This window comes from Phyllostomus hastatus, unplaced genomic scaffold (genome assembly GCF_019186645.2).
Source record: "Phyllostomus hastatus isolate PE091 unplaced genomic scaffold, TTU_PhHast_1.1 phas_scaffold_1674, whole genome shotgun sequence".
NCBI lineage: Eukaryota > Metazoa > Chordata > Mammalia > Chiroptera > Phyllostomidae > Phyllostomus > Phyllostomus hastatus.
Window position 1 is genome coordinate 23,152,296 of NW_025334011.1, and position 24,113 is coordinate 23,176,408.

Genomic DNA, 24,113 nt, shown 5'->3' on the forward strand with positions numbered 1-24,113 from the left:
ATCATCTCTTTGTGGTTTTGATTTGTACTTCCCTAATGGCACATGATGTTGGGAGGAGTATATTTAATAAAAATAGATGGTAGATGGCCTCACTATCAGCATTTACAGGCAGCCTCCCATTATGCCACAAGTGCGAGTTTCAGCTTCCAGCTAAACCAAAGACTGCTGGAATCATGAAGACAGACTGCCTCTCTCTCTCCTGTGGCCTCAGAGTATGTCTAGTCCAGCTAAGCCAGAGTGGCTGCTCTGTGCTCTGACACTATGGTAGCCACTCTCTGTGTCTGTCAGACTCCCTCCTCTATCACTACTGCTCACTTAAAAATTACCTGAAGACTTCTTAGCCTGGTAGAAGGAGAATCCTTTTCTACCACAGAGCACACTGGAAGTGCCAAATCAGAAGTGCTGTGGAGGAACTGGCCCCAGACCAGCCGTCAGCCAGTGATGGATGGAGGGCTGGTGAACAAAGACTGCAGCTGTGTCTTCCCCACACTGGGGGAACTCTGAGGCCTCTTACACCCTGTCTCTGAAAGTTTCTTGATTGAGCGGCAAATGCTCCCAGTGGAACTCTGTGACAACACTTCCTTACCCTGCTTCCTCGCCTTTCCTGCCTTACTTCTCCACTTCCCTTTGAGTGTTTTCTCTGATCGATTGCCTCCTAAATAAACAACCTGTGCTCCTATCCTTGCCTAAGGGTCTGCTTCCGGAGGAACCCAAATCAACACAGGCAATATTGTACTTCTTTTCAGTACCAGTATTTGCCAGCAGCATAGGTCTGGTGTTGGTTGACCTGAAAAAAGTTGGTGAAATTTTTTCAGATTGTGAAAATGCTCAGGATAGTCCATGCTTTTCCCTTAACCCATCTGCCAGGTTCTATAATTTACATTTCCCCGGAACATGCACATGCCTCAAGGAGATTTATATGTCCCAAACACCTTCAAGTCTTTGAAGGTAGCATAGTGCACACAGGAAATTGCTGAATAGTGGCAAAGCAGTTTATACAATATATATAAGTAATATGGTTTCTACCCTTTCCCATTAAAAAAATACTTGAGTCCCCAGTACAATAATGTAACATATATTACAACCCACATCTCTTTCCTGCCGAGGAAACACCTTCATAACATTTAATGTAAGTAATAAGGTAATACATTTAGTAGTCACAGCAGACCTGCATGCCAGGTGTTCTCTGCTGGGTGCCTCTTGGTGATTAGCTATAACTTCATAAATATCTGATTCATAACTATTGATATTATGTAAAAAGTGAGACTACAGAAAGCCACTGTTACATGAAAACATAAAAGGTTTTCCCAAAGGGCATTGTAGACATGTTTTAAAAGACAGTGAAAATTAAAATTAGCTAAGTTCAAAATGGAAAAGAGAGAAAGGAATGGGGAAGTGTTTTTTCTGAACCATAAGTATTATCCTGGTGGGAAAGTAGAATTTACCCAAGAGAAACTTGAGGACTACTCCAGCAGAAGCCAAAAGTAGTAACTAGTTAATACATATAATACAGCAAACAGCTGAGCAAACTGAGATGATACTGGAATGATCCAATGTTTGGTTTCAAGGTTATGGCCATAACAGAAGAAAGCAATAGTACCCAAGCAATTCTGAATTTCAGGATGTACCCACATCCTGAGGGTCTCTCTACCAGGCACCTGCTCATCCTGTTCTGACATTTTGATGTAAGTCCATAATTTGGACCCATGCACAGGTTAGAAAAAGAAGGAGAAGGAGGACAGGAGAGGGGAGGAGGAGGAAGAGGAAGAGAAGGGGGGAGGAGAAGGAAGAAGAGGAGGAGAAGAAATGCTGAGGTAACAATTCAGTAAACTTTCTGCAAAGTCGTCTCTGTTTAAGATGTAGTGGTTAAACTTTTTAATTTAAATTTCTACAGCTCTTGAAAGGGTAAAATGATATGTCCATTATACATCCAAAATTCTGAACCCAAAGCATGTTCAGTGAGTTTGTGCACAGGGGTACAGGGGGCAGGAGGGTGGGGGAGCTGGAAAGAGAAGCCAACAATATTTAACAAAATCATAATCCTATAGAGGAAAAAAATTTTAGCTTCCCATAAGACCCTATTTTTATGACTAATGCAGTAAGCAGGAAAGTGCAAAATACCTGAAATGTGACCATGTTGGTAAAAGGCAAGTGCTTTGGCTATTTACAAATTCATTCACACCATTAATTCTGTTGATTAATTTTCTTTGATGCTTGGTTTCTGACTTGTGACACTGCTCTTTGATAAAGCATTTGCATCCATTCGTCATAAGCAACAAAACACACATTTGTAAAGCCATTAATTCCCACCCAAGGATGGATCAGAGACAATTACACACAGAGGAAAATCAGCACTTCAGAAAGGGGTGGGGCCTTGTGCAAAGCTGTATTTACCAGATGCTATGGACTAAATGCTTCTGACCCCCAACATTTATATGTTGAAGCCCTAATCCCCAGTGTGACTATATTTGGAGACAGCACCTTTGTGGAAGTAACTTGGTGAATTGAAGTGATAAGCATGGGGCCCTAATCTGATTGGGTTGATATGCCTGTAAGAAGGAGAGGCACCGAGGCTGACTCTTCCCCATGTGAACACACAGTAAGGAGGTGCCATCTACAAGCCCAGAAGAGAAACCTTGCCACATACTGACTTCCCAGTACCCTGATCTCAGACTTCCAGCCTCCAGAATTGTGAGAAATCAATTACTGTTTTTTAGGCCACTCCGTCTTTGGTATTTTGTGATGACAGCCCAAGCTGACTAATATAGCAATCAAAGAGAACATCCCCAAGTGAGAAATCACTCTCCCTAAAAATGAACCGTGAAATGGAAAAGAGCATGAACACACGACATGTTCTGCTCATTCCGGGGGGAGGCTGTCATGAGTGACATTTACGCAGTGCTTTTGAAATAAATCTTGAAGAGCAATTGCTAAACCTCTGGTTCTTCTCCTTTTATGGCCACACCTTCCAGAGCCAGAACTACAAACATAGGCTTTGTCCTGCCTGTTGGGGCTGAGAAAACACCTCTTCCTGCTACACCGGTTCTGATAACTGCAAAAGAAAAACCCAAAGGGAAGAAACAAAAAAGTAACAACTGTGTGGCAGGGACCATTGATTCCATAGAGATTCTTTCAGAAATGAGGAGAAAATATCAGGGAAGTTCCATAGACAGTTTTTGTTGAGCAATATTTATTTCCCTTCTCAAACATTGCTTCTTACCAGATTCCACAGAAGGTAAAGGAATTAGTGTTAGTGGGGCCTTAAATTTCAGGCACAGTGTCTGGGCAAGAAAAAGATATTTGCCTTCCTCTTAGACCAACTCTAGTCCTGGATCCTAGTTCTTTCCTGAGGCCCTGACTCCAATTTTTCACTTCTCTGCTCCACAGATTCATTACAAGACACATGTTAAAAGTCAGATGCAACACCTGTGATGGAAAGTATCTAAGATGCACCAGACACTATTCCTTCTTGCCTAATCAACAGTCTTTGATGCAATAAAGGAAAAAAAATCAATTTTCAATACTCTGAAGCTCAGTCTTTTAAACAAAGGAGAACTTTCTCAATGAAAGTTCATTTTTTAATCATTTAGCTACAATATAATGCAGCCATTTTTTAAGAGCATTTCAAAGTCTATTGATATACAATTTGTACTATTGATTGGTATCAACTGTACACTCACTTTCTCATCCAAATCTCTTTAACTGGTCTTGAGTGACACCCTTTTAAATGACTTTTGGAAGAAAAGGGAGAGAAATATGCCAAGGAAAACTCAGACAAAGAGAATGCACATCCTGTCTTTGTTTCCTTTTCTCTGGCATAGACACTGACTACCAATTTACTTATTTATTTTTTTTCTTGAGGAAAGTAGTGAGAACATGAGCAGCAGCCTGGATTTTTCTCATTCTGTCACCATAATTAGAAAAGTAGAATAAAATTATGCAGGAGCAGACTGAGGGGAAAATATAGCTCTGCTCATATGAAAGAAAAACTCTTTCTTAAATTCAAAGGTTTTTCTCTGCCTATACATATATCTTTTACCTCTGAGTAGTTACTATACCTCTTTTCAATCTATTGTCAGGTTGAATGACAAGTGCACTCTTTGCAAAGTTTCAGGTGTTATGAAGTGTGTTCCTGGCCATCACCGCTATCACTATGAAGTACTGCCTTGGTCCATGGGTGTCTTCCTAGTGGAGGTAAGGGAAAGACCACCACACCATGATTACAGAATACTGACAAAATCAGATTGGAAATGGAGCCAGATGAATCATTTTCACATAAATTAAAATGTGACCTATCAAATCACCCTTAGAACAATCATCTTCATAGGCCACAGCTAATATTTGGAAGGACTGTGAAAATTCGTTCAGCGGATGCCCACTTTTTACGTATCAAAAGAGTTAATCAAGGGTTTTAGCGCTTTCTCCCTGACTGCTTTTCCCTCCATGCCCTCCTTTCTTGGAGGGAGAAAATGCTTTCTGCAAGCCCATATTCCAACCACAGTCAGTTCACATATACACATATTAGAGCAGAGAATTTCCCAACATGTGGTTCTCACACCATGTGCAACCAAATCATCTAGGGAAGTTTTGAAAAATTACGCATTTATAGACCCATGCCAGACCCAGAAAATTAGAATCTCAGAGGCTGCACTTGAATTTTAAACAAACTCCCAAGGCAGTTGTTGTATTGTCTAACATTTTGACAGCCTCTGAGGTACTTCAAAATGTACTGTCAGTAGGGCTTTGCTGAGCTGGCTTTCAAAACTCCAGTCACCCTGCACGTTCCTCCTGACTCCATACCCAGTAGATGTTACACATCCTCACCTCTCAGGTTCCTGTGTCTTTCCTGTGACCATTTCCCAACTGATGGGCTCACCTCCATTTCCTTTCCCCAGTAAAACCCCACCCCTGCCTCAAGAATCTGTAGTGGACCCTCATTTGTTACCAAATTCAAAGCAAACTCCTCAGCCTAGAATTCAAACCTTGAGAGAAGATTCCTTTCTGGCCTGAATCCCTACCACCACCTCACCCCTGCTCCATCTATCTAAACTTTCTGAATGACTGGTTGCTCTTCCAATGCTCCACTGACATCCTCGTGCTGTCCTTAGCTCATCTTAATCTCTCTGGTGGGCGGCCTCTCTCCCAGCGCCTCTTCTTCAACCCGACAGGATGAACTCCAATGTGACCTCATGGCTCACAACCTCAGGTGCCACCCTGACACCCCAGTCAGCTGGGATCTGCTTCTGCTTTGAACCTCTGCAGTACTTTGTCGATACCTTTCTTGGGCTCTCACCTTATCTGACCTTGCCCTTTCTTCTTCTGCACACTAAATTTGCCCACACTGTACCTCATTGAATGAAGGAACATTCTTTTTTTTTTTAAGATTTTATTTGCTTATTTTTAAGAAGGGGATGGAAAGAGAAAGAGAAGGAGAGAAGCATCAATGTGTGGTTGCCTCTCGTGTGTCCCCTACTGGGGACCTGGCCCACAACCCAGGCACGTGCCCTGACTGGGAATTGAATTGGTGACCCTTTGCTTTCTAGTCCGGTGCTCAATACACTGAGCCACACCAGCCAGAGCTGAAGGAACATTCTTGCTCAGCTTTTCACTGTCCTCCAGCATGGGGTTGGAACACAGTGGACCATAGATGAATACTTACTGAATTATTTAATAGACTTAACCCTCACCTTCTGCATGTATCACCAAGGCCTGTGGCTTCTGGCTTTGAAATTCCCCTTGAGTTGCACCCATGCTACTGTGTTTCCCCAGCAGCATGCCACTAGTCCAGGCCCTGTGAGTCCCCAGGCCTGCAGTCCTGCCCAGACCCCCACCCAACTCCCCAACCTCAATCTCCTCCTCCAACCCCCACCCAAAGGCTTTGTTTAAAGAAGAGTTTCTTGAACATCTATCCAGATCCTGAGAAACAGCTGTCTTAAGCTCAAAAGGCTTAACAAATTTAGATAAAGTCACAAAGCTTTGGAACAAAAGAAGGAAGGCATTTTTTATGTGGAACACTAAGAAGAATCCATTCCAAACTGAAGTTGATGAGAGCCCAGAACATGACCCATTTTGGATCTACAGGACCATTCTACATACATTACATAACCTCTGTCCCCTAAACACTCCTTCCAGTGTATCACACTCATTTCCTACTATTTCCTGTATATTCCTGACAAGCATGGCCTTTTGCTACGTAGTTCCAGCCACCCACCCAAACTTACTTCAGCCATCGCACACACTCTCCCTGCATAGCCCAGGCCTTACCCAGCTCCATATGCTCACGGCAGCCACACCCTCCTCCCAGTGCTTTCCCCTCTTCTCCCTCCTGCCCCACAAAACAAAGCCAACACCCATCTGTCTCACAGAATCCCTAACAGCTCCCACACAAAGCAACCTCCTTCTTCATTGCATTGCCCAGCATGAATAGTTAAATTATACAGCTTAGCGCTTATAGATTGTGTTTTCATTTGTCCTTTAATCATTTAAGTTTCATGTGCTGATTTCTCAACCTAGATTGTAAGGTCACTGAAGTTAGAGAACACGTGTCATAATTTTTCTTGTATGGCTTTCCTCAGAGTGAAACAATTATTGGGGCTCAATATGTATTGATGGACTAAACCCCAGCCCCAGATATCTGCTTAGTAAAACATGTAAGATAGTTTCTTTGTGCTTGTGTTTAAGATTAGTTGGTTATGTGAAAAAGTGCAATAAACCATTTCTTGAAAGTAAAACAAGAAGGTGGGGCACAATCTGAGGAAGAGATGACATTTGGGTATAATTTTTGGGATATAAAATTAAAAGGCCATCTGCCTTTGAGATGCAGCAGCTGCGTAATTGATATTCACTGCTCATTTGCCACTTGAATTTTGCAGACATTTAATGCTGTAATTGTTTATACAGTAAAATTCTAAATACCCTTTGGAGAATAGCCCACTTTCCTTTAGTCCCTGTATTCCCTACCAGCAGATAAGAATTGTTCCTTATATTCCTAGAGCTTCAAAAGTAGAATTTTTAAAAACAAATTGGCATGATGCCTTTTTGAAGACAGTATGACAATATCTATGAAAATTTGAAATGATATCCCCTTGATTTGGCATTCTTCATTTAGAAATTTATCCTACTGTATACTTAAGCCATCTGCACAAAGATGGATGCACACGAATATTCACTGCAGGATTGTTCGTAATTACGAAACATTGAAAATACCCTAATTCCATCAAGAATGGTTAATTAAATAAATTATGAGGCATTCTCATACAATATGATATTACCCAGCCTTCACAAAGAATGAAGTAGTACTGTAGAGAACGACAAGGGGATATGTTGCTTTTTAGTAGAGAATTTTGTGAAAGATACACAAGAACCTAAAGGATTAAGGAATGGGAGTGGGAGGCAGGTGTGCATTTTTTAGATCCCAACCTCTATAGTGGAAGAGAGCAATCTAAGGAGGGGGTGTGGGAGGAGACTGAGTAAACCAATCTTTAACAAGTCGCATAAGTGACTCTGTTCTGGCCAATGAAAAATAAGAGGAACTACTCTGGGTACCTTCTTGGAAAGATTTTCCTCCTTGACAGAAATAAAGAGAGACAAGAAGAGCTCTCTTTACTGTCCTTCTTCTTTTTGCTTTTGGACACAGGAAAAGAGGACATGATGCTTGGAGGTATAGCAGCCATCTTGGAACCATGAGGAAAAGCACTGCTAACATTCTCCCCAAACCCCTTGTATTTTTCATCTTTCGATCTCTGTGAGTTTCTGTCTTTGAATCTGTAGCAATCCTCCCAATTTCCTCATCTCTGAAATCCCTGTCTTGTTTCCTTCCACTCCTTAGACTCCCATCCAGTGTCTCTTCTCCCCATCTCCTACATTCACCACTGTGTGTTTCCTTGTTCACCTCCTAAAATCAAATCACCTAGCTTTGATTTTATCACATTCAGGAAGCTTCTCACATTGAGGTTACCACTGCTATCCTGATTGGCGAATCCAGTTAGTAGTTTTCAGTTTTTATTTCCCTTAATCTCTCTGATGTACTTGATGATGTTGATCATTACTCCTGTCTTTCTTGAAATTCTCTACTCTCTTGCCATCCAAGGTTATCTTCCAGGACCTCTCTCAATGTCTCTCACTTACTTCCTTTGCCCCTTTTATTGGCTTTCCTTCCACTCCCTGCCCCTTCCATTCCTCACCCAGGCTTAGACCTTCACCCAGTCTGCACTCCCCAGATGTTTTCACTCTCCCGTGTTGTTCTAATCATCACCTGGATACTGATGACTCTGAATCTGGATGTTCAGTCCATAAATTTTACCCAACTTCACATGCATACAACTGATGATGACTAAACACCTCTACCAGAGTGTCTCACAAGCCCCTGAAATACATCTATTCAAAATGAAGGTATCATTAGTCCTTTTAAACAAACTCTTCCCTTTGACCTCCATGTGCTTGCTCACCCAGCCTAAAGATCTGAGGTCATCCTTGACTCCTCTTTCTGCCTCACCTATTCAATTGAAATCTTCTCAACTGCTGATTTCATCTTGCCATGTGTTACTTGCATTCCTACAGCAGTTATCTACACATTGTTGGTAGAGTGATCTCCAAAAATACAGATTATTTCATTCTCTTGCCTAAACTGTTCCAATACCTTTTCCTTGTCCACAGAATGTGGTCCAAGCTCTGCAGCAGAGTACAGTCCTTCCTTACTTCTCCAGTCTTGACCTCTGCCTCTCCCTGACTTGGATTTTTGTCCCAGCAATTCAAACCTTTTTGGCTTTTCTGAAATGTATCATGCAATTGTATGGTTCTTTACTTTTGCCAATTTAACCCTGTCTAAAACTCTTCCTCTACATCATCACCTGGGTTGTGCCTTCAAGCTCAGATACTACCTCTTCCTAGATGCCTCTACTCATTCAACAACTATTTGCTGAGCACTTGCTATGTGCCAGACTCTGAGCTAAGAGATAAAGAATGACCAGTGAATGAGACATAGTCCCTGCCTTAAGAAACTTATGTTCCACCTGCTGACTTCCCTCTGCCTCTAATTCTCCTGCATGAATCGAGTGCCCTTTTCTGTGCTCCAGTTGTAGATGCTGTTGGTCATTTATGCAGCAACCATACCCACCTTCTTCCTTCCCCTTTATGGAAGGCAGTGGGAATTGACCCCGTCCCAAGCTTCAGTAGTAAATACTGATGTATCATGGCAAGCATGGTGACTCTGGGCCTCTTGGCTAGTGCCCAGTTCTGCATCCCAGGCTTACTTGACGTTTCTCTGGAAAGGGCACATTTGCCCTGAGTTGGCCCTCCCAACAAGAAAGGAAGAACTTATTATTCCTATTTTGAGGAGGGACATTTCTTCTCTCCCCACCAGGCTTAATCAAGGAAGCGTATTGAACAGTTGCTGCTGGCTGCCAAGTAATGGAAGCCCCCCTTGAAGACAAAGCCCCAAAACCACAGCCGTGCCAAGAGACTCAAGGGGTGGAGGTGGGGGTGGAACCAGAGCCAGAGCCTGGAAACAGCTGCACTTCTGGACTTGATATATGGACTAAAGAATTTCTCTATTTTTAAGCCAGTTTGAGCAGCCATTTATTTTACTTATTAATGAGAGTCATTACTAACAACCCAGCTTCATCTGCCCCTTCAATAGCTCACAAATATCAGCTCTTTTCTCCACTCCCTCAGCTTGGCATTGGTTCCAGCCCACATTATGGCTTGCCTGGATGACATCCACATCTTCCAATCTGGAGTCCGTCCCCTCAGGTCATCCCTTCTTTCAGGCCACCCTCCATGCTACTTCTAGAGTGGTATTTCTGCAACTCAAGTCTGATTGTGTCGTCCCTGCTTAAAATCATTCCTGACTATTATTAGAACTCAAGATGAAGTTCAAACTTCTTACCATTTATTCAGAAGACATTTTGTGTCTGCCCCTAACCAGGGTTTTGGCCTCCTCGCCTCCATTCCTTTTTGCCCTCTCCATACCAAAAATCACATAGTCGCTGGAACACACAGCTCTCTCATTTGCATTTGCTCTCTTATACGCTCTTCCCTATACCTGAGACTCCCCCACAGTCATCCACCTGTCCCACCCCTAGTCCTTCACAATTCACCTGAAACATCAGCACCCTATAGAGCTTCCCACTCTGGGCTCCTGTGCACTAAGGAACTTGGATGATTTCTTTGTTATAACATTTCTCTCACTGTGTTAAATTGTTTGTTTATTGGACTTTCTAACTAAACTCTAAACCTCATGAGAACAGGGATCACATGGTGTTTAGACATATGTCCCCATATCCTTCGTGCTTACCAAAGGGAGGGGAGGGAAGGGAAGCTCCAAATTTGCCCTGCCCTTGGTGCTTCATGCCTTTGGAGCATGAATTAAAAAGGCGCCTCACTCAGTAACTGTGGGGAATGGAGAGGAAACAAAGTGTTGATACAGGTAATGTTCATGTTCCCAATTGTAGCAGCATAAGGCACTAGTTGTAATGGCCTAACATAAAGCATTCCCAGGCAATACTAATGACCAACTGGGTTAATGACGGAGACTAAGCCTCAGGCCATGAACACATTCTCCCTCTCATTAATCCCCGGAAAATGACCTCAGCCATGTTCATTACAGCTCAATTACGCTCACACTCCTCAGGAGGAAAAAAAGCATTTCAGTCCTAATACCAAGCTATGCCCCTTCTTTTACCTTGACACGTGGGCAATAAGACACAAAACAAGTTATTAGTCCAAATAACAAGCATGTAATGGAAACAACACTGTCGCTTTATTAGCTCCCAGTGACCGGTGGGCACTGAACCTGAGCACCTTAGAGGTCACAGGGAAGGCAGATCAGGACACTCGTCATGATCCGCACACTCCCTGGGTGCTCTTTGAACGTACACCATGGAAGCAATGAGCACATGTGACTCCCTGGATGTTTAGAGTTTGGATGGTAATCTGTAAACTCAGAGGCAACTTTTGCTAATAGGCAAAAAAAAAAATTGGCTTCTTCCAATATCAATCATTCAATCAATCAATACTCACAGATTGCTTCTGCTGAGCAAAGTTCCATGGACACGTTGTAACAAATTCACAAAGTAAAAAACCCCTCAAAGACCAAGAAATTAAGTTACATAGAATAAATACACACTGCAGTGGTTTTAAACATATTGGAAAATATGTTGACACGTGTTCATCAAGAGGTAGGTTTACGTCCTTTCCCTTTACATCTAAACTTTAATGACTTACTTGCCACCAGGAAAATGCGGCAGAGGCTCGCCTGCATGACCTGTGAAACTAGGTCATGAAAGGTCACGCGGCTTTGCCTTGTTAGCTCAGATGCTCACTCTCGGGTCCTGAGCCACCATGAAAGCTGTCCAACTACCTTGAAAGAGCCACGTTGTGAGGGAGCCCAGGACGTGTGGAGAGGCCCTAAAAAAGTGCTGTGGCCCACAGACCCGGCTGTGGTCTGGCTGATAGTAGCACCCATAGCCAGACACGTGAGTGGAGACACCTTCCCGAGATTCTAGACTCCAGCGGTTGAGTAGCCCTCACTTCGGCTCTTCTCAGGTCAGGCCCCAGACACTACAGAGCAAAGACAAGCCAGTCCCACTGTCACCTTTTAGACCTCCTGACCCCCTAAAACTGGTGAGCATAATAAAATTGTTGTTTTAAGTCACAAAATGTGGGAGTAGTTGTTATGCAGCAATAGTAACTGAAACACACACACACAAAGAACCATCCAGCTGCCTTATGAATTTTAGTCACAGTTTTGCATATATACGCTCCTAGCCCAGCTGTGCCCAGAGAAATCTGTGAGGAAGTGCAGTCATCTAATTGAACTGCACTTAGCTTGCATCTAGCAAAAGCCTCTGAAGCTGCTTCAATGAGGCCACATAGTACTTTTATCATGAAAATAACTAAGGCCAAAGTCAAGGTAACATTGATGTGCTACAAATGCAGCCTTGTATCACAAGGTAGTATGAACTCTTTCTAATTGTGGCTGTTAGCATACCCCTTTTACAGGCTTGACCATCTGTTATTTTCTCTCTGTGATCTTTCTTCAGGATCCCTGTGCTTCAAGTCTCACTCCCAGACCTGCCCCTCCAAATTTAATCACTGACTTAACATGACCACTGTCTCCGCCGACTGCCGGTCAGCCATCCCTGCTGGGAAACTCCATCATTACCTCAGCACCTTCCATGCAGTGCTCCTAAGTTAATCGCAGCCTATTCTCCAACTTCTACTTCCCATCCCAAAGTTGTTCCTCTGTCACCACTCTCTGCAGCTCTGTGTCCAACACCCGGCCTGCAGTCCTGGCTCACTCCTCCCTGTGCACGGCCCCTCTGGTCCTGATGATTCTGCCTTCAGAATGGTCCTTGAGTTTGTCCACTTCCCTCTTTTCCTACAGCCATCACCATGCTGCCTCTTCACCTCCTACCTGAATCCCTACATGAAATGAAAACAGCAGTTGTCTCTAAACTGTTATCCTCCTTCCTGCCTCTCCAGCGCCCCCTGGGTACTACCACAGGATTAAACTTCCCAGCCCCCACACCCATTATGTCAGTCCCCCTTCTAAGAACACAGAGAAGCTCCAAAGGGCCTGTGGTCCAATCCAATCCAGGTCCTTGCAGGGACCATCTGCAACATCTGCTCTTATCTGCTTCCAATTTGCTTCACCAGCTTTCCTCCTTCTCCACAAGGCAAGTCTTCTTCATTCAATCTTACATGCTCCCTAATAATTTTTTCTTCACACCCCACCTCTGCCCTGTCCCCTTCCCATCCTTGGCCATTCATAATCATTTCTTCCAGAATTTCCTCCATCGCTTTTTTCCCTTTGCTGGGAAGACACTCTCTCTTCCCTCTCCCAACAAAAATAAATGCACCCTAGTCCCATTTCTGGCTATAGATCCAAAGGAGATGAAAACAGGATTTCATAGCAATATCTGCATCCCCCATGTTCATTGCAGCATTATTCACAATAGTCAAGACATGGGAACACCTGAGTGCTCATCAGCATATTAATGGATTAAGAAAATGTAAGAGAGGTGACAAAGAGGATCAGGGAAGAGGACCCAGGTTAGAAAGGAAAGGAGGGAGCAGAAACAATGAGACCTGGTGATAATTGGACAAGGTGGATGAGGGAGAGGAAGGAGTCAAAGGTGAATCCTGGGATGACAGGGAAATTGATGCTACTACAAATGAAAGTAAGACGTGTAGAGTAAGAAGATGGTAAATCCTCTGTGGGGTGAACTGGGTTTGAAGTACCTGTGGGACAAGCCAGAGGATAAATTTGAAAACATTTGCATTGGTCATCATCAGGAGCGTGGGGATAAGGCCTGAGCCATAGATACAATCAGAGAGCCATTAGTATAAAAATGAGAGTTGAAACCACAGCCATGCATGACTTTGCTCAGGAAGGGAACTGGATCTTATGCTCAGGAAATTGCTTCTCCAGGTCTAGACTGAGGGACTAAGATTTCAGTGTCTAGGGTCATAAACGGCACTCGTTGCTATGCAACATGAGTCACAGACCAGTGTTACTTTGACACTGGAATTTTGTCTCCTCATTCGGTATGCACCACATGGTCTTAGTCAAGCATGTTTCCAGGACCTTTGATTATGACCAGGTTAAATACCATATGTTCCAGTAGGCTTCATATTTTGATGTAGAATTCAATGAGAAGCTGCTACTGCACCAGTAACATATGCTCTCCAAACAACTGCTAAACTTCGTAAAGCAGCATACAATTAATTTTTAGCAGAGGTGCACAAATAGCCACCCAGTCATGTGGCAGAACTGGATGGCATGCATTTTGCATGAGAGAACATATTGCAGCTCATATTTTAGTCATCTCCCTTTGAAGGATAAGAAAATTTTGTTAGTTATTCCAGACAGGGATAAAAATTTAAATGTTTGCCTGACCTTATGAGCATCTGTTTTTCTAAAACCATTGCCTGGTTGTCCAAAGGTGGTCACTGATCGTCCAGAGACAGGGATGCAGAAAAAGAGAACAACTTTTTCTTTTAGACTGGCCCATTCAGGGGTCCAATGAGAAGAGTTCCGGCAGATGGTTTTTTCATATTATTTTAAGATAAAACAAGTGATTGCTAATATGTACTGTGTTTACTTTAGTCCAGGAACAGTGCTAAGTAATTTACATATACATCTCACTAAATTATGCCAAATCTTTTTATAAATTATGCTGCACCTTATGTGGTAGCTATTAAATATTATCTCACTTTGTAGATGATGAGACTTGTTCAACCTAGCATAAATGATTTAGATAATTAAGTTTTTCCATTTATACTTATTTTAAGGAAAACTAAACCTATGAATTAGGGTTTACAGATGCTTTCCCCAACTAGTATTATAAAAGCCCTATAATGGTATATGAACAAAATGCAAAGACCATTGTAATAGATTTCTATTGTTCTTCCCTTGCTATGCACCTTCCCCTCTTTTGGTAAAAGAGTTCTTTTCCTTTTGGAACCCGCCCTTCCTTTTCTGTATGACTCAGGTAGAGTTATCAGCCAATTGACCCACCTCCGTCCTCCCCACAGGTCTGGACAGAGAAACCAGGCAACCCATCCCTGGACCCAGCGACTGGCCTAGGATGAACCTACTATCCAACAGGGCCAAACAGATGGTAAGAGATGACCTTGTAAGGAAAGTCCTGTTCATTTGTCTGTGTTCACTAACTCTAAGGACAAGTAGTCCCAGAGCTGCTGGGGGAAGAATCTTCCAGGGCCGAAAATAAACACAGAGCAAAGTGGACTCAAGACACGGGGAGAGCCCTGGCTGGCATAGCTCAGTGGATTGAGCGCGGGCTGGGAATCAAAGTGTCCCAGGTTCGATTCCCAGCTAGGATACATTCCTGGGTTGCAGGCCATAACCCCCAGCAACCACACATTGATGTTTCTCTCTCTCTCTCTCTCTCCCTCTCTCTTTCTCTCTCTCTCCCCCTCTCCCTTCCCTCCCTAAAAATAAATAAATAAAATCTTTAAAAAAAAAAAAAAAAGACACGGGGAGAAGCGGAGAAACAGGGTCCTGACTTTGTCACCCAAAGTCCTTGTTCCAGCTTTTCCTGAAGCTATTACAGTTCTTGGACTTCCTGGTCGCATCAGCTAACACATTTCCCCCTTTGCTAATGTTAGTTTGAGGAGGTCTCTGTCACGTACAACCAGAGAAAGAGATTAGACAAAAAAAAAAATTAAATAAAAATACATTTAGCAAAAAAAAAATCCACAAGAACTTGTTTGGGTGTCTAGATTTCAAACTTCACCTTCTGAGAAAGACGAATATGTACATTAAACACTAACCACAAAAGTTATTAACATCAAGATTTCAGCTATGCCCATTAGGAAAGTACACCTTAAAGGTAGATAATTGAGTTTAAGAAGGATTTTAGCTACTGAATTTTATGACATCATAACATGACATTCTCCAGAGACTTTTTGATAACTATCCTATTTTAAATTCACCAGAAAAATAAACGATAAGAACCAGTCACACCCACAGACCTGAACACCCAGGGCCCCTGTCCTGGGCCCCACGGCCTGCTCTGGGTACAGGGCCAGAGAAGGCCATGCCCTGCATTCCCGCTGAGTTATCATTCTCCACATTTCCATACAGGTCTTCAAAATCACACTTTCACATTTATGCATTAACCACCATGGAAACCTGGGCAGTATCTCAGTCTCATCATCAATTAGCCGAGTCATCTCGGGCAAGCCATTTGACATCTCTGGGCCTCAGCTTCGCCATGTCAAAGAAAGATGGAGTAGCTGTCTCCTTGGCCCATAGACAACATCTGTGAGACAGCAACTGCAAAAGCACTCAGAAAAATAGTAGGATTATTTTTTATCAACTCAAGAGTAAGATTCCTCAAGACAGAATTCAATTCTATCTTATGCCTTTTGCCAACTGGGATCTGGAGAAAATCCACAATCTTACCAGATTTTCAGAATAGAGACCTGTCAGAGGTCAAATGTAGAGAAAACCAGGTTACAGTGAAAGAACTAGGACCTTGGTATCACTTCCAACCTAATTTTTTGACCATTTAGCCCTTTGTCACCTGTAGAAATTCTGTCTAAAACCAGTCGACCTTCTATCTCCCAAACACAATCCAGACTCTGTTGTAACCCACTCACTCTCTGCACCTCAAATCTGCTCCCTTAACTCATCCACCCCTCAGCACACTACTTTAAACACAAAGAACTAGTTCTCCCATGCTGATAAGCAGTGCACCCCAGGACTCATGAACTCAGGGAACCCAGAGCTCACTTGGTGATAGGTTACACATTGTATAATTAAAGTTCCTACATGATTCTCTGACATTTTCCTGAGAATTCCTTGTTATTACAATCTCTACGTGTCTCTACCTGGTCTCTCCAATTAGATTGTCAGTGCACTAAAGCCAGTAGCAGGCGTGTATTTTTCTTGTGCAGAGTAGATACTTAGCAAATAATTTTTGTGTTAATTAAAAATAGAAACGTTCAGCCCTGGCCAGCATGGCTCGATTGGTTGGGCATCATCCCACAAAGCAAAATGTCACCAGTTTGAATCCTGGTCGGGACACATGCTTGGGTTGTGGGCCTGGTCCCTGGTGGGGGTGTGTGCCAGAGGCAACCAATCAATGTTTCTCTCTCATGTCACCACTTCTCTCCCTTTCTCCACACCTTCCCCTCTCTTTAAATAAATAAAATCTTTTTAAAAGTCACCAATCGTTGTTTTTGGTTTAATTTTAAAAAATAAAAATAAAAATGTCCAAATGAGGAAAATGACTGAGGAAAAAAGAATCTATATAAAACAAAATGAAATGAAAGATTAAATTATAGGACAGAATGTTATCAATTGGAGTCTATTCAAAATAGACGAAAAAGCAGGTCTACTCAAAAGGATTTCCCCCCAAATTTTAACCAAATATTACATTTTTTTACTTCAGGGACTTAAATAGAAAGTATTGATGAAAAGGAAAAATCCTACCGTGGCTGGTGTGGCTCAGTGGATTGAGTGCTGGCCTGCAAACCAAAGAGCTGCCAGTTCGATTCCCAGTCAGGGTACATGTCTGGGTTGCAGGCCAGGTCCCCAGTAGAGGGTACGCAAGAGAGGCAACCAACCACACACTGATGTTTCTCTCCCTCTCTCTCTCCCTCCCTTCCCCTGTGTCTAAAAATAAATAAACAAAATCTTTTTTTAAGAAAAATCCCTTAAATACACCTCCTCTGTTGATAATATTAGCTAAAGGTTTATGACAAAATTAATTTTTACCATTAATCCTAAAGACTTAACCACATCAACTTCAATCTCTGGCTTTGCTGAACTTTCTTCCACCACATATAAACACTTGAACTGGATGATCAAAGTTGTACCAAGGCAAGTCTTTTATCAGGCAGGATTCAAACATCACTGACCAGTACGGGAAATGGGTTCTTGTGTGGTTTAAGGAGCTGGCAACTTTTAATGTACTACTAAAATTTTATTGGAAAGTATGGTCAGGCAGAAAATGAACACATTTCCTGGAAACACACAAACTTTAAGCATTCTTACCTTAAGCATTTTTGAATGAATATATTACATTTCCACATACTTTTACAACATTAAATTTCACAGCCAGGGAAGTGTGGGACTGATGGGAGTGGATGAGGCAGCCAGGGAAAATTTTGGCAGTAGTAAACAATGACTGGGGTGCGGGGGGAGGGGGGACTGGCGGTGAGATAGAGAGCGAGGAAGATCAAATTCTTAGAATGCAAAAAACCTTTAGGATAACCTAATTCACACCCTTTGCTCAGTAAAAATAATTACCCACTAATTTCTCTATTATAAATTAAGGTTTTACATATTTAATTTCCTAGTGTAAAACATGACTCTTAGAAATTTCTTAGAAACAGAGTCCAAGAGAATAGGACCTTGAAAAATGGCAAGTCTTTAATGGATATAAATATATTTCTTCTTCCTAGAGTCAAACCAGAGCTCTTGAGCCAGACTTGTGGTACCCCTTTTTGATTTTATATTCCAATGTGGAAAAGCACAATGATAAACAGGAAGTCAAGATATCTGCCTAGAAATGTGCAAAATGCGAATGGCTCAGAGGTGAGGCCCCTTTGAGGGCCTGATGCAGTGTTAGAAGATCCTGGTAAGTCAGGTTCACTAGCTTTGATGTGCTATCAAAGAAACTACTGGCTTAAAGTCTGAAGACCTCAATCTTAAGACTCTGAGCCGTCAATTTCATTTGTGTGACCATTGGTAGGTTCCCAAGTTCTTATTATTAATGTTATTATTTTGTCTTAAAACTGATTCTTAAAGGGATTGAGATAATATATATAAAGGCACTTTCAGAAAACCATAATTTGCATTATTACTTAGCCAGTTAACTTACATTAAAATCTATCTAATCCAGCTGTCTGAACATTCAGAGCCTAAGAGCCAAAATATCATAATACTACTTTTATGACCCCTTGGTTATGCATCTTTATCCTGTAATTAAAGAAATGGTCCAGAACTCCTTGGCTCTAGTATGTTCCAGCCCTTGCAGTGGTTCTCAAAGTCACGTGGCTTCAGTAAATAACAAATAACCAGCAGCTTCCTGCTCTACAGTTGCATCAGGCTGAAGGCCCCCATCAGTGTGGCGAACACAGGAGCATCTTTCTTGCTTCCCAAGATTTCTGCACGCATCTGTGAAGCTGTCCCGATTGCCAGCACCTCTACCCTCTCTCCGACTCCACCCTTCCTCATTTGAGAGGCTCCGCCTTGCTTGCCTGATAGCGTCAGTGAAATCCTCCCACCTCAAGAAAGTCAGCACATATTTACAACCCAGGACCCTTAGATGCCCAAACCCTGTATCAGCTTGGAAAAGCATCTTAGGTACTTCTCAAATGTCACCTGCTCTTGTTCAACAAAATAAATCAGGATCCCACTCCTGAAGCAGGTGTGAAGGAACTCTTAATGATCACCCATACCAACAAATAATCTGAGACATACTTGCCCTGGCATTAAAGCCATGTGGGTGGGAACAAGTCCCACCACCTAAAAGCAACACTGTTTATGTGCTAGGGTGCAGAAAAGACACAATGCTGAATAAAGCATCAGAGTTGCCTACCAAGGAGCTCTGTTCTAGACACCATTCTTAGAGGTCTTAAATGGTGTTTAACAGAGCTGAAAGGGACCTTAGTGATGAGAACACCACCTCAATTAGCAAAGGACATAATTAAAGTGCAAAGAAAGCAAGTGACATGCCCAGGATCACACAGTGAGTGTCAAAGCTGGGAACAGAACACAGGGTCTCCTCTTCCAGACCCTGTGGTCCCTTCCATACCAAACAAACACACTGCCTTGATTCATTGGAGTCTACACTGAATATTACTTCAGCTGCCTCTTTATTTCAAAGCAAGGGGCAAGGCCCAATGCTCTCCCTTGGTTCCCCATAGCCCAGCGACTCTACAGCACGGGATAAAAATTGCAGTCAGGCCACTTGACATCGGCCTGCCCCCAGACAGGGTGTTTATTGAGCTCCTCCTGCTCTTGCTCCTGCACCATGCTACTTTTCTCACTCAGCCGGCGCTCCGTAAGTGCTGAGATCTGATTGGCTGATTGATTAGCTAATAAATAATAATATTTACAGCTTTCTTCCTGAACTCACAGCCTAAGCAGCTTTGCTAAATGGCCTGTGTTTCTTCTTTCTTTCCTCCTCAACTTGCCTGTAAGTTTTGAGACTCATCATTCAGTAGGTCAGGGAAGCAATTACTTTAGGGTTTACCCTTAAAAGTGAAAAAGCAGTGCTGTCTACAGGGGGAAATCCCTCTACACCAGTCATGAATCAGAAAACAAGTATTGACTCCAATTATACACGGCACTCCAGGGTTCTCCAATCTAATGGCCCATCACAATGTCAAGAGGCCTTTCCCCAACTTCTGGGAGATACCTGCACACAATCCTTTAATCCAGACAGGAGGTGAGAACAAGGGGCAGATAGATCTGAAAAGGCAGAGGCTGCTGGCAACAGAGGATAAAGTCTCAGCTGCAAAGACCTCCAGAACAACAACTGTAATATTTGAGAGGCCCAAGACAAGGAGGGCATGGGTACATGTGTGTGGCAGGAGCAGCTGGACCAGGTGCTTCTTCTTGGGTGCTGGGGCGTTATCCTTAGGGCCCAAGTAAAACAGACACTTATCTGCTTGCTCGGAAGCACAGGGAGAATTCAGAGCAGGAATCTGGAGGCAGCAGGCCCCGCTCTCCCAGGAGCTATTATTCACGAACACATTTCTTATCTATATCAACATATGCAGGATTTAGTGATAGTTCTATTTAATAATATTAGAGAATATGCATGAGCATGCCTGCATGTGAGCATATGCACTTCTATTTTTTTACATATAACCCAGACCCCCAGTCTCCCAGAGGCCTTTTGGTCGTCGTGGACACTGCCACTTAGCACTGGCCACATGCACAGATATGTCAGAGCCTTTGCATCCACTTATGTGACCACAGGTAGACAACGAGGATAAAATACCATCAGACAATAGAATTAATGATGGAAGAAAGACAAAGAAAGGGTAATTTCTCCAGAAAACAACTTTCATTTTTTTCCACTCCTCCCCCAGTGAAATCGGAAGTCAGCAGAGGCCCATGAGGTTTCAGGCACTTCAAATGAATGTCTCTGTGGCCTAAATGATGTTTGGGGTCACAAAGAACCCAGATGTCTGTGTCTCTTAACTTGACCGGGCTGGCCACTCTGGAGGCAGGACCCCCATCACTTCTCCTCCATGCGGCCTTAGGAAACTCATGCGGATGTGCAAAGCTGCATTTCCCCTTCTCAGTCAGAAAACAGAGATCAACACACACAGCAGAAGCACTCATGCTTTGTTCATACAATCTCCCGTGTAACTGTTAGAAACATCCCCACGGCGGGCTCGCCAGGGCTACTCCTGTCAGCATCACCATGGTGTGTGAGCTGCCCTGAGGACGATGGAGGAGAAACAGGACAGCAAAAGCAAACTCTGAACCTAGAGTCAAGCAACATGTCATTCAGATTTTAAAAAGGTGATGCCACTGTCCTTGTTTGCTTAAATATGCTAAGAGCAATGGCCTTCTTAGCATAATGGAACTCATAAAGCAACCTAAAGTAGGTCAGTGGTCACACATGGACAAATGCCTGGACAAGGCCTGACAGTGTCTCCCAGCCACTGTAGCTGGGAGACAAGCTTCCTCAAGCTCCAGTGCCACAAAAGGTCACAACAAACCTCCTCAGCTGCATTTATGAAGAAATCTGAGCAGATACGCAGGCACCTCGAAAGAAGGTCCTATTCAATTGCCCTGTGGGCAAAAAATTCCACAGTTGCCATGAGAAGACATTTTTAAAAACCACCAAACAAACATAATTATCTCAATTTAGAAGCAAAAGGCATTGGGGAAAAGGATGCTGAGAGCCAGGGAGAAGCGTTGATGGGAAACTATTTCCAGGGGCTCTTAGCACCTGTTTGCAAGCACATCTCTCAAAATAGCATTAAGCAACAAGTTTCTAAAATGGCAAATCTAATGCTTCATTTCCCTGGGAGTGCCTCGTCATGGCTGATACTCTTCACCCAGGAAATCATTTCAAAAGAACCTGCAGGATAAAGCAGAGCAATTTTAACATCTGCAGCCATGGCTGCAGCAGCAGACCGCACAGGGGTGCGATGCAGCAGAGGCTACGGAGCTGGGCCCCACCTCCCCCCAGAGCACTCACCGTCAGCAGGCTGAGCGCGGAGTCTGGCACCAGCTGCACTGCCATGGTCTCCGATTCCCATGCACAAACACTTCTGCACAGTCAGTCCGCCTGGGCCCTGGGTGACTGCAAAGCATCCACAAATACCTGCAGAAAGACAGCCACAAATCCAGACTCAGGGTGCAAAAGGCTCAAGATGAAGACAGGCCACCTTTCACATGGGGTGGGGGGAGGTCAGGGGGATGTTGGGAAGAAGGGGTGGGAATTGGTACTAGGGAGAAAAAATAGAGGAGGAAAGCAGGTTATTTAAAGGTGAACCCTGCCTAGCTTCGCTAAGCTGCACAAGCACAGAAACCACATCAAACACAAATATAAAAGCTTAGAGCACAGAATTTTTAACTGGCACCTTAGTCTCGGCAGCAACTCTTCTTTTAACTGACAATTAAAATAAAACATTCCCTATTGCAGATAAATCAACCAGCTCCAACCCCCCCTCCCCTTCTCTGCATCTCTCAGCAATTCTGCTGCATAAACATGCTGAATGTCACAACCTACCGCTTGCAGTCTGGTCAGTGTCTTCTTTCCTGCAGAAAGGTGTGTCCCTTTTGCAAAATCAAGTATCTGGGAGTCAGGGAGCCGAGCCTGACCACCAGCACCTGGCGGTCACTGGAGATCAGCATATGCCCTCGTAATAACTGAGTAAGAAGTCAGTTATAAACTGACCCCTTCCACCATCCCCAAATCTACTTTTCCTCCCCAAGTGGACTGGCAAGCTTAGTTCCCAGTCGGGCTAATGCACTTCCGAGGAACATGTAATTACACTGCCTGTTCTGTTAGCGTTCAGATCTCCCTGCCTGCACCACATGTACGCAGAAGACAGACACCCTCTACCTCTCTCCCTCCCTTCCTCCCGCCCTTCCTCCCTCCCTTCCCTTCCCTCCCATCTCTCCACCAGGCTGCCTGTTAGGAATTTTGAAGGAGCCTCTCTAGCTCAGGGAGGCACGAGAGGCTAATTTGTAGTAAGGGACACTGCTTAACACAAAAAGGCAAATCAGCCTTGAAAATCATATCATGCAGCATTTTCCTTGGAAGATGTCAGTGGAGAAAAAACAGGAAGTCTGCCCAGTCTTGTTACTTAATGAGTGGCTCGAAAGGCTTCCCAGAGCCAAAGGCTTGAGAAATTTAAAGCATCTTTTTTATGAGCACCGCCAAGCTTCTATCTTTTTATGGAGTCTACTCATTCAGCTAAAAATAGCCATAGCCATTACTAATATTTATGGCAATAATTTTTATGTCCTCTTCCTTTTTCACTCACCTGCTGTAATGACTCCAAAAATCCCTTACAATGAACTAGACAATGTAAAATGTAGGGACACAGAAACCAACTTTCTCAATAGAAATGGGAGGGGAGAGGAATGCTGCTATGGACAAATATAGGTTTTGTCCCTATATACTTTATACTTTTAAAAGTATTTATTTGATCATCACAGCATTTGGCACGAAGTAAATGCTCAAAATGTTCACTAATTGGATTCCAAGAGTCCTCTCTCACTGCTTATCCTATGGCGGGCCCTGTTGTGTGATTGAGTTCTAATGCCCTTAACCTTAGGAAACTCTGAGAGTCACTGCCTATGGTCAAGTACCTGAAGAATCATATCAGATCTGAGTCACATGAGTGTGGCCTCGTACCTGAGCTATCAGAACATTTTGGACTTGATGGTGGGTCTCATAAAAAATATTTTTAATAATAATAGTGATTAATATTATTACTTAAGAAACACCTCTGTCATGTTACCTTAACCTTGCAGATAGGTTTCTAAATGTATTCAACTGATATTTGCTGATTGCCTACTGTGTGCAATAGTCCATGATAACCCTTCTAGAAGATACAAAGCTGAATCATACTCCCTGCCCTCATAAGCTTTTCATTTGGTAGGTGCATTGATACCCAAGAATCATTTGTGATACAAGACCATATGTGACAAATGTCCTAACAGGACTTACAAACAAATAGAGCAGGGAGAGTTTACTTTTGGCTTCAAGGTCATAGTAGTTTTTCTGCTGGAAATTGAGGAATAGGCAGAACAACTTTTTATGACTTTTGTTTTATAATTCTACATGGACTATGTGCTTGGAAAATACAGAACACATAGGGAAAAGTCAATACTGATGCTGTTGCAACTTGTGGATGTGGGCGGAGAGAGAGTATGCCCCGCAGAGGAGTGAGAAGGAGCAGCACCTGGTGTGGAAAAGGCCAGGGCACGCTCAGGGAAGAGAGGAAGGCCTGAGAAATGTGTTGACCACTGACGTTAGGCCTCAGCACACCTGCCTTCTGGTCTCTGTACCCTGCTTGGAAAGCCTTGCCCTGAATCTTCGCCCAGTTTCCCTAGACAGAGGCTGCAGCAGATTCATGTGTGAAGACATTACCAGGAG

General features: G+C 43.2%; 1 protein-coding gene across 1 annotated transcript in view; it reads right to left on the bottom strand.

Moving 5' to 3' along the window:
* Nucleotides 1-21,827, bottom strand: part of FRMD4A (FERM domain containing 4A) — a 582,202-nt gene extending 560,375 nt beyond the window's left edge. Inside the window, exon 1 of the mRNA XM_045857669.1 lies at nt 21,702-21,827. Within this exon, the coding sequence (XP_045713625.1) occupies nt 21,702-21,746 (45 nt within the window). The 5' untranslated portion in view covers nt 21,747-21,827. The remainder of the gene's footprint in view (nt 1-21,701) is intronic.
* Between the last annotated feature and the right edge of the window lie 2,286 nt (nt 21,828-24,113).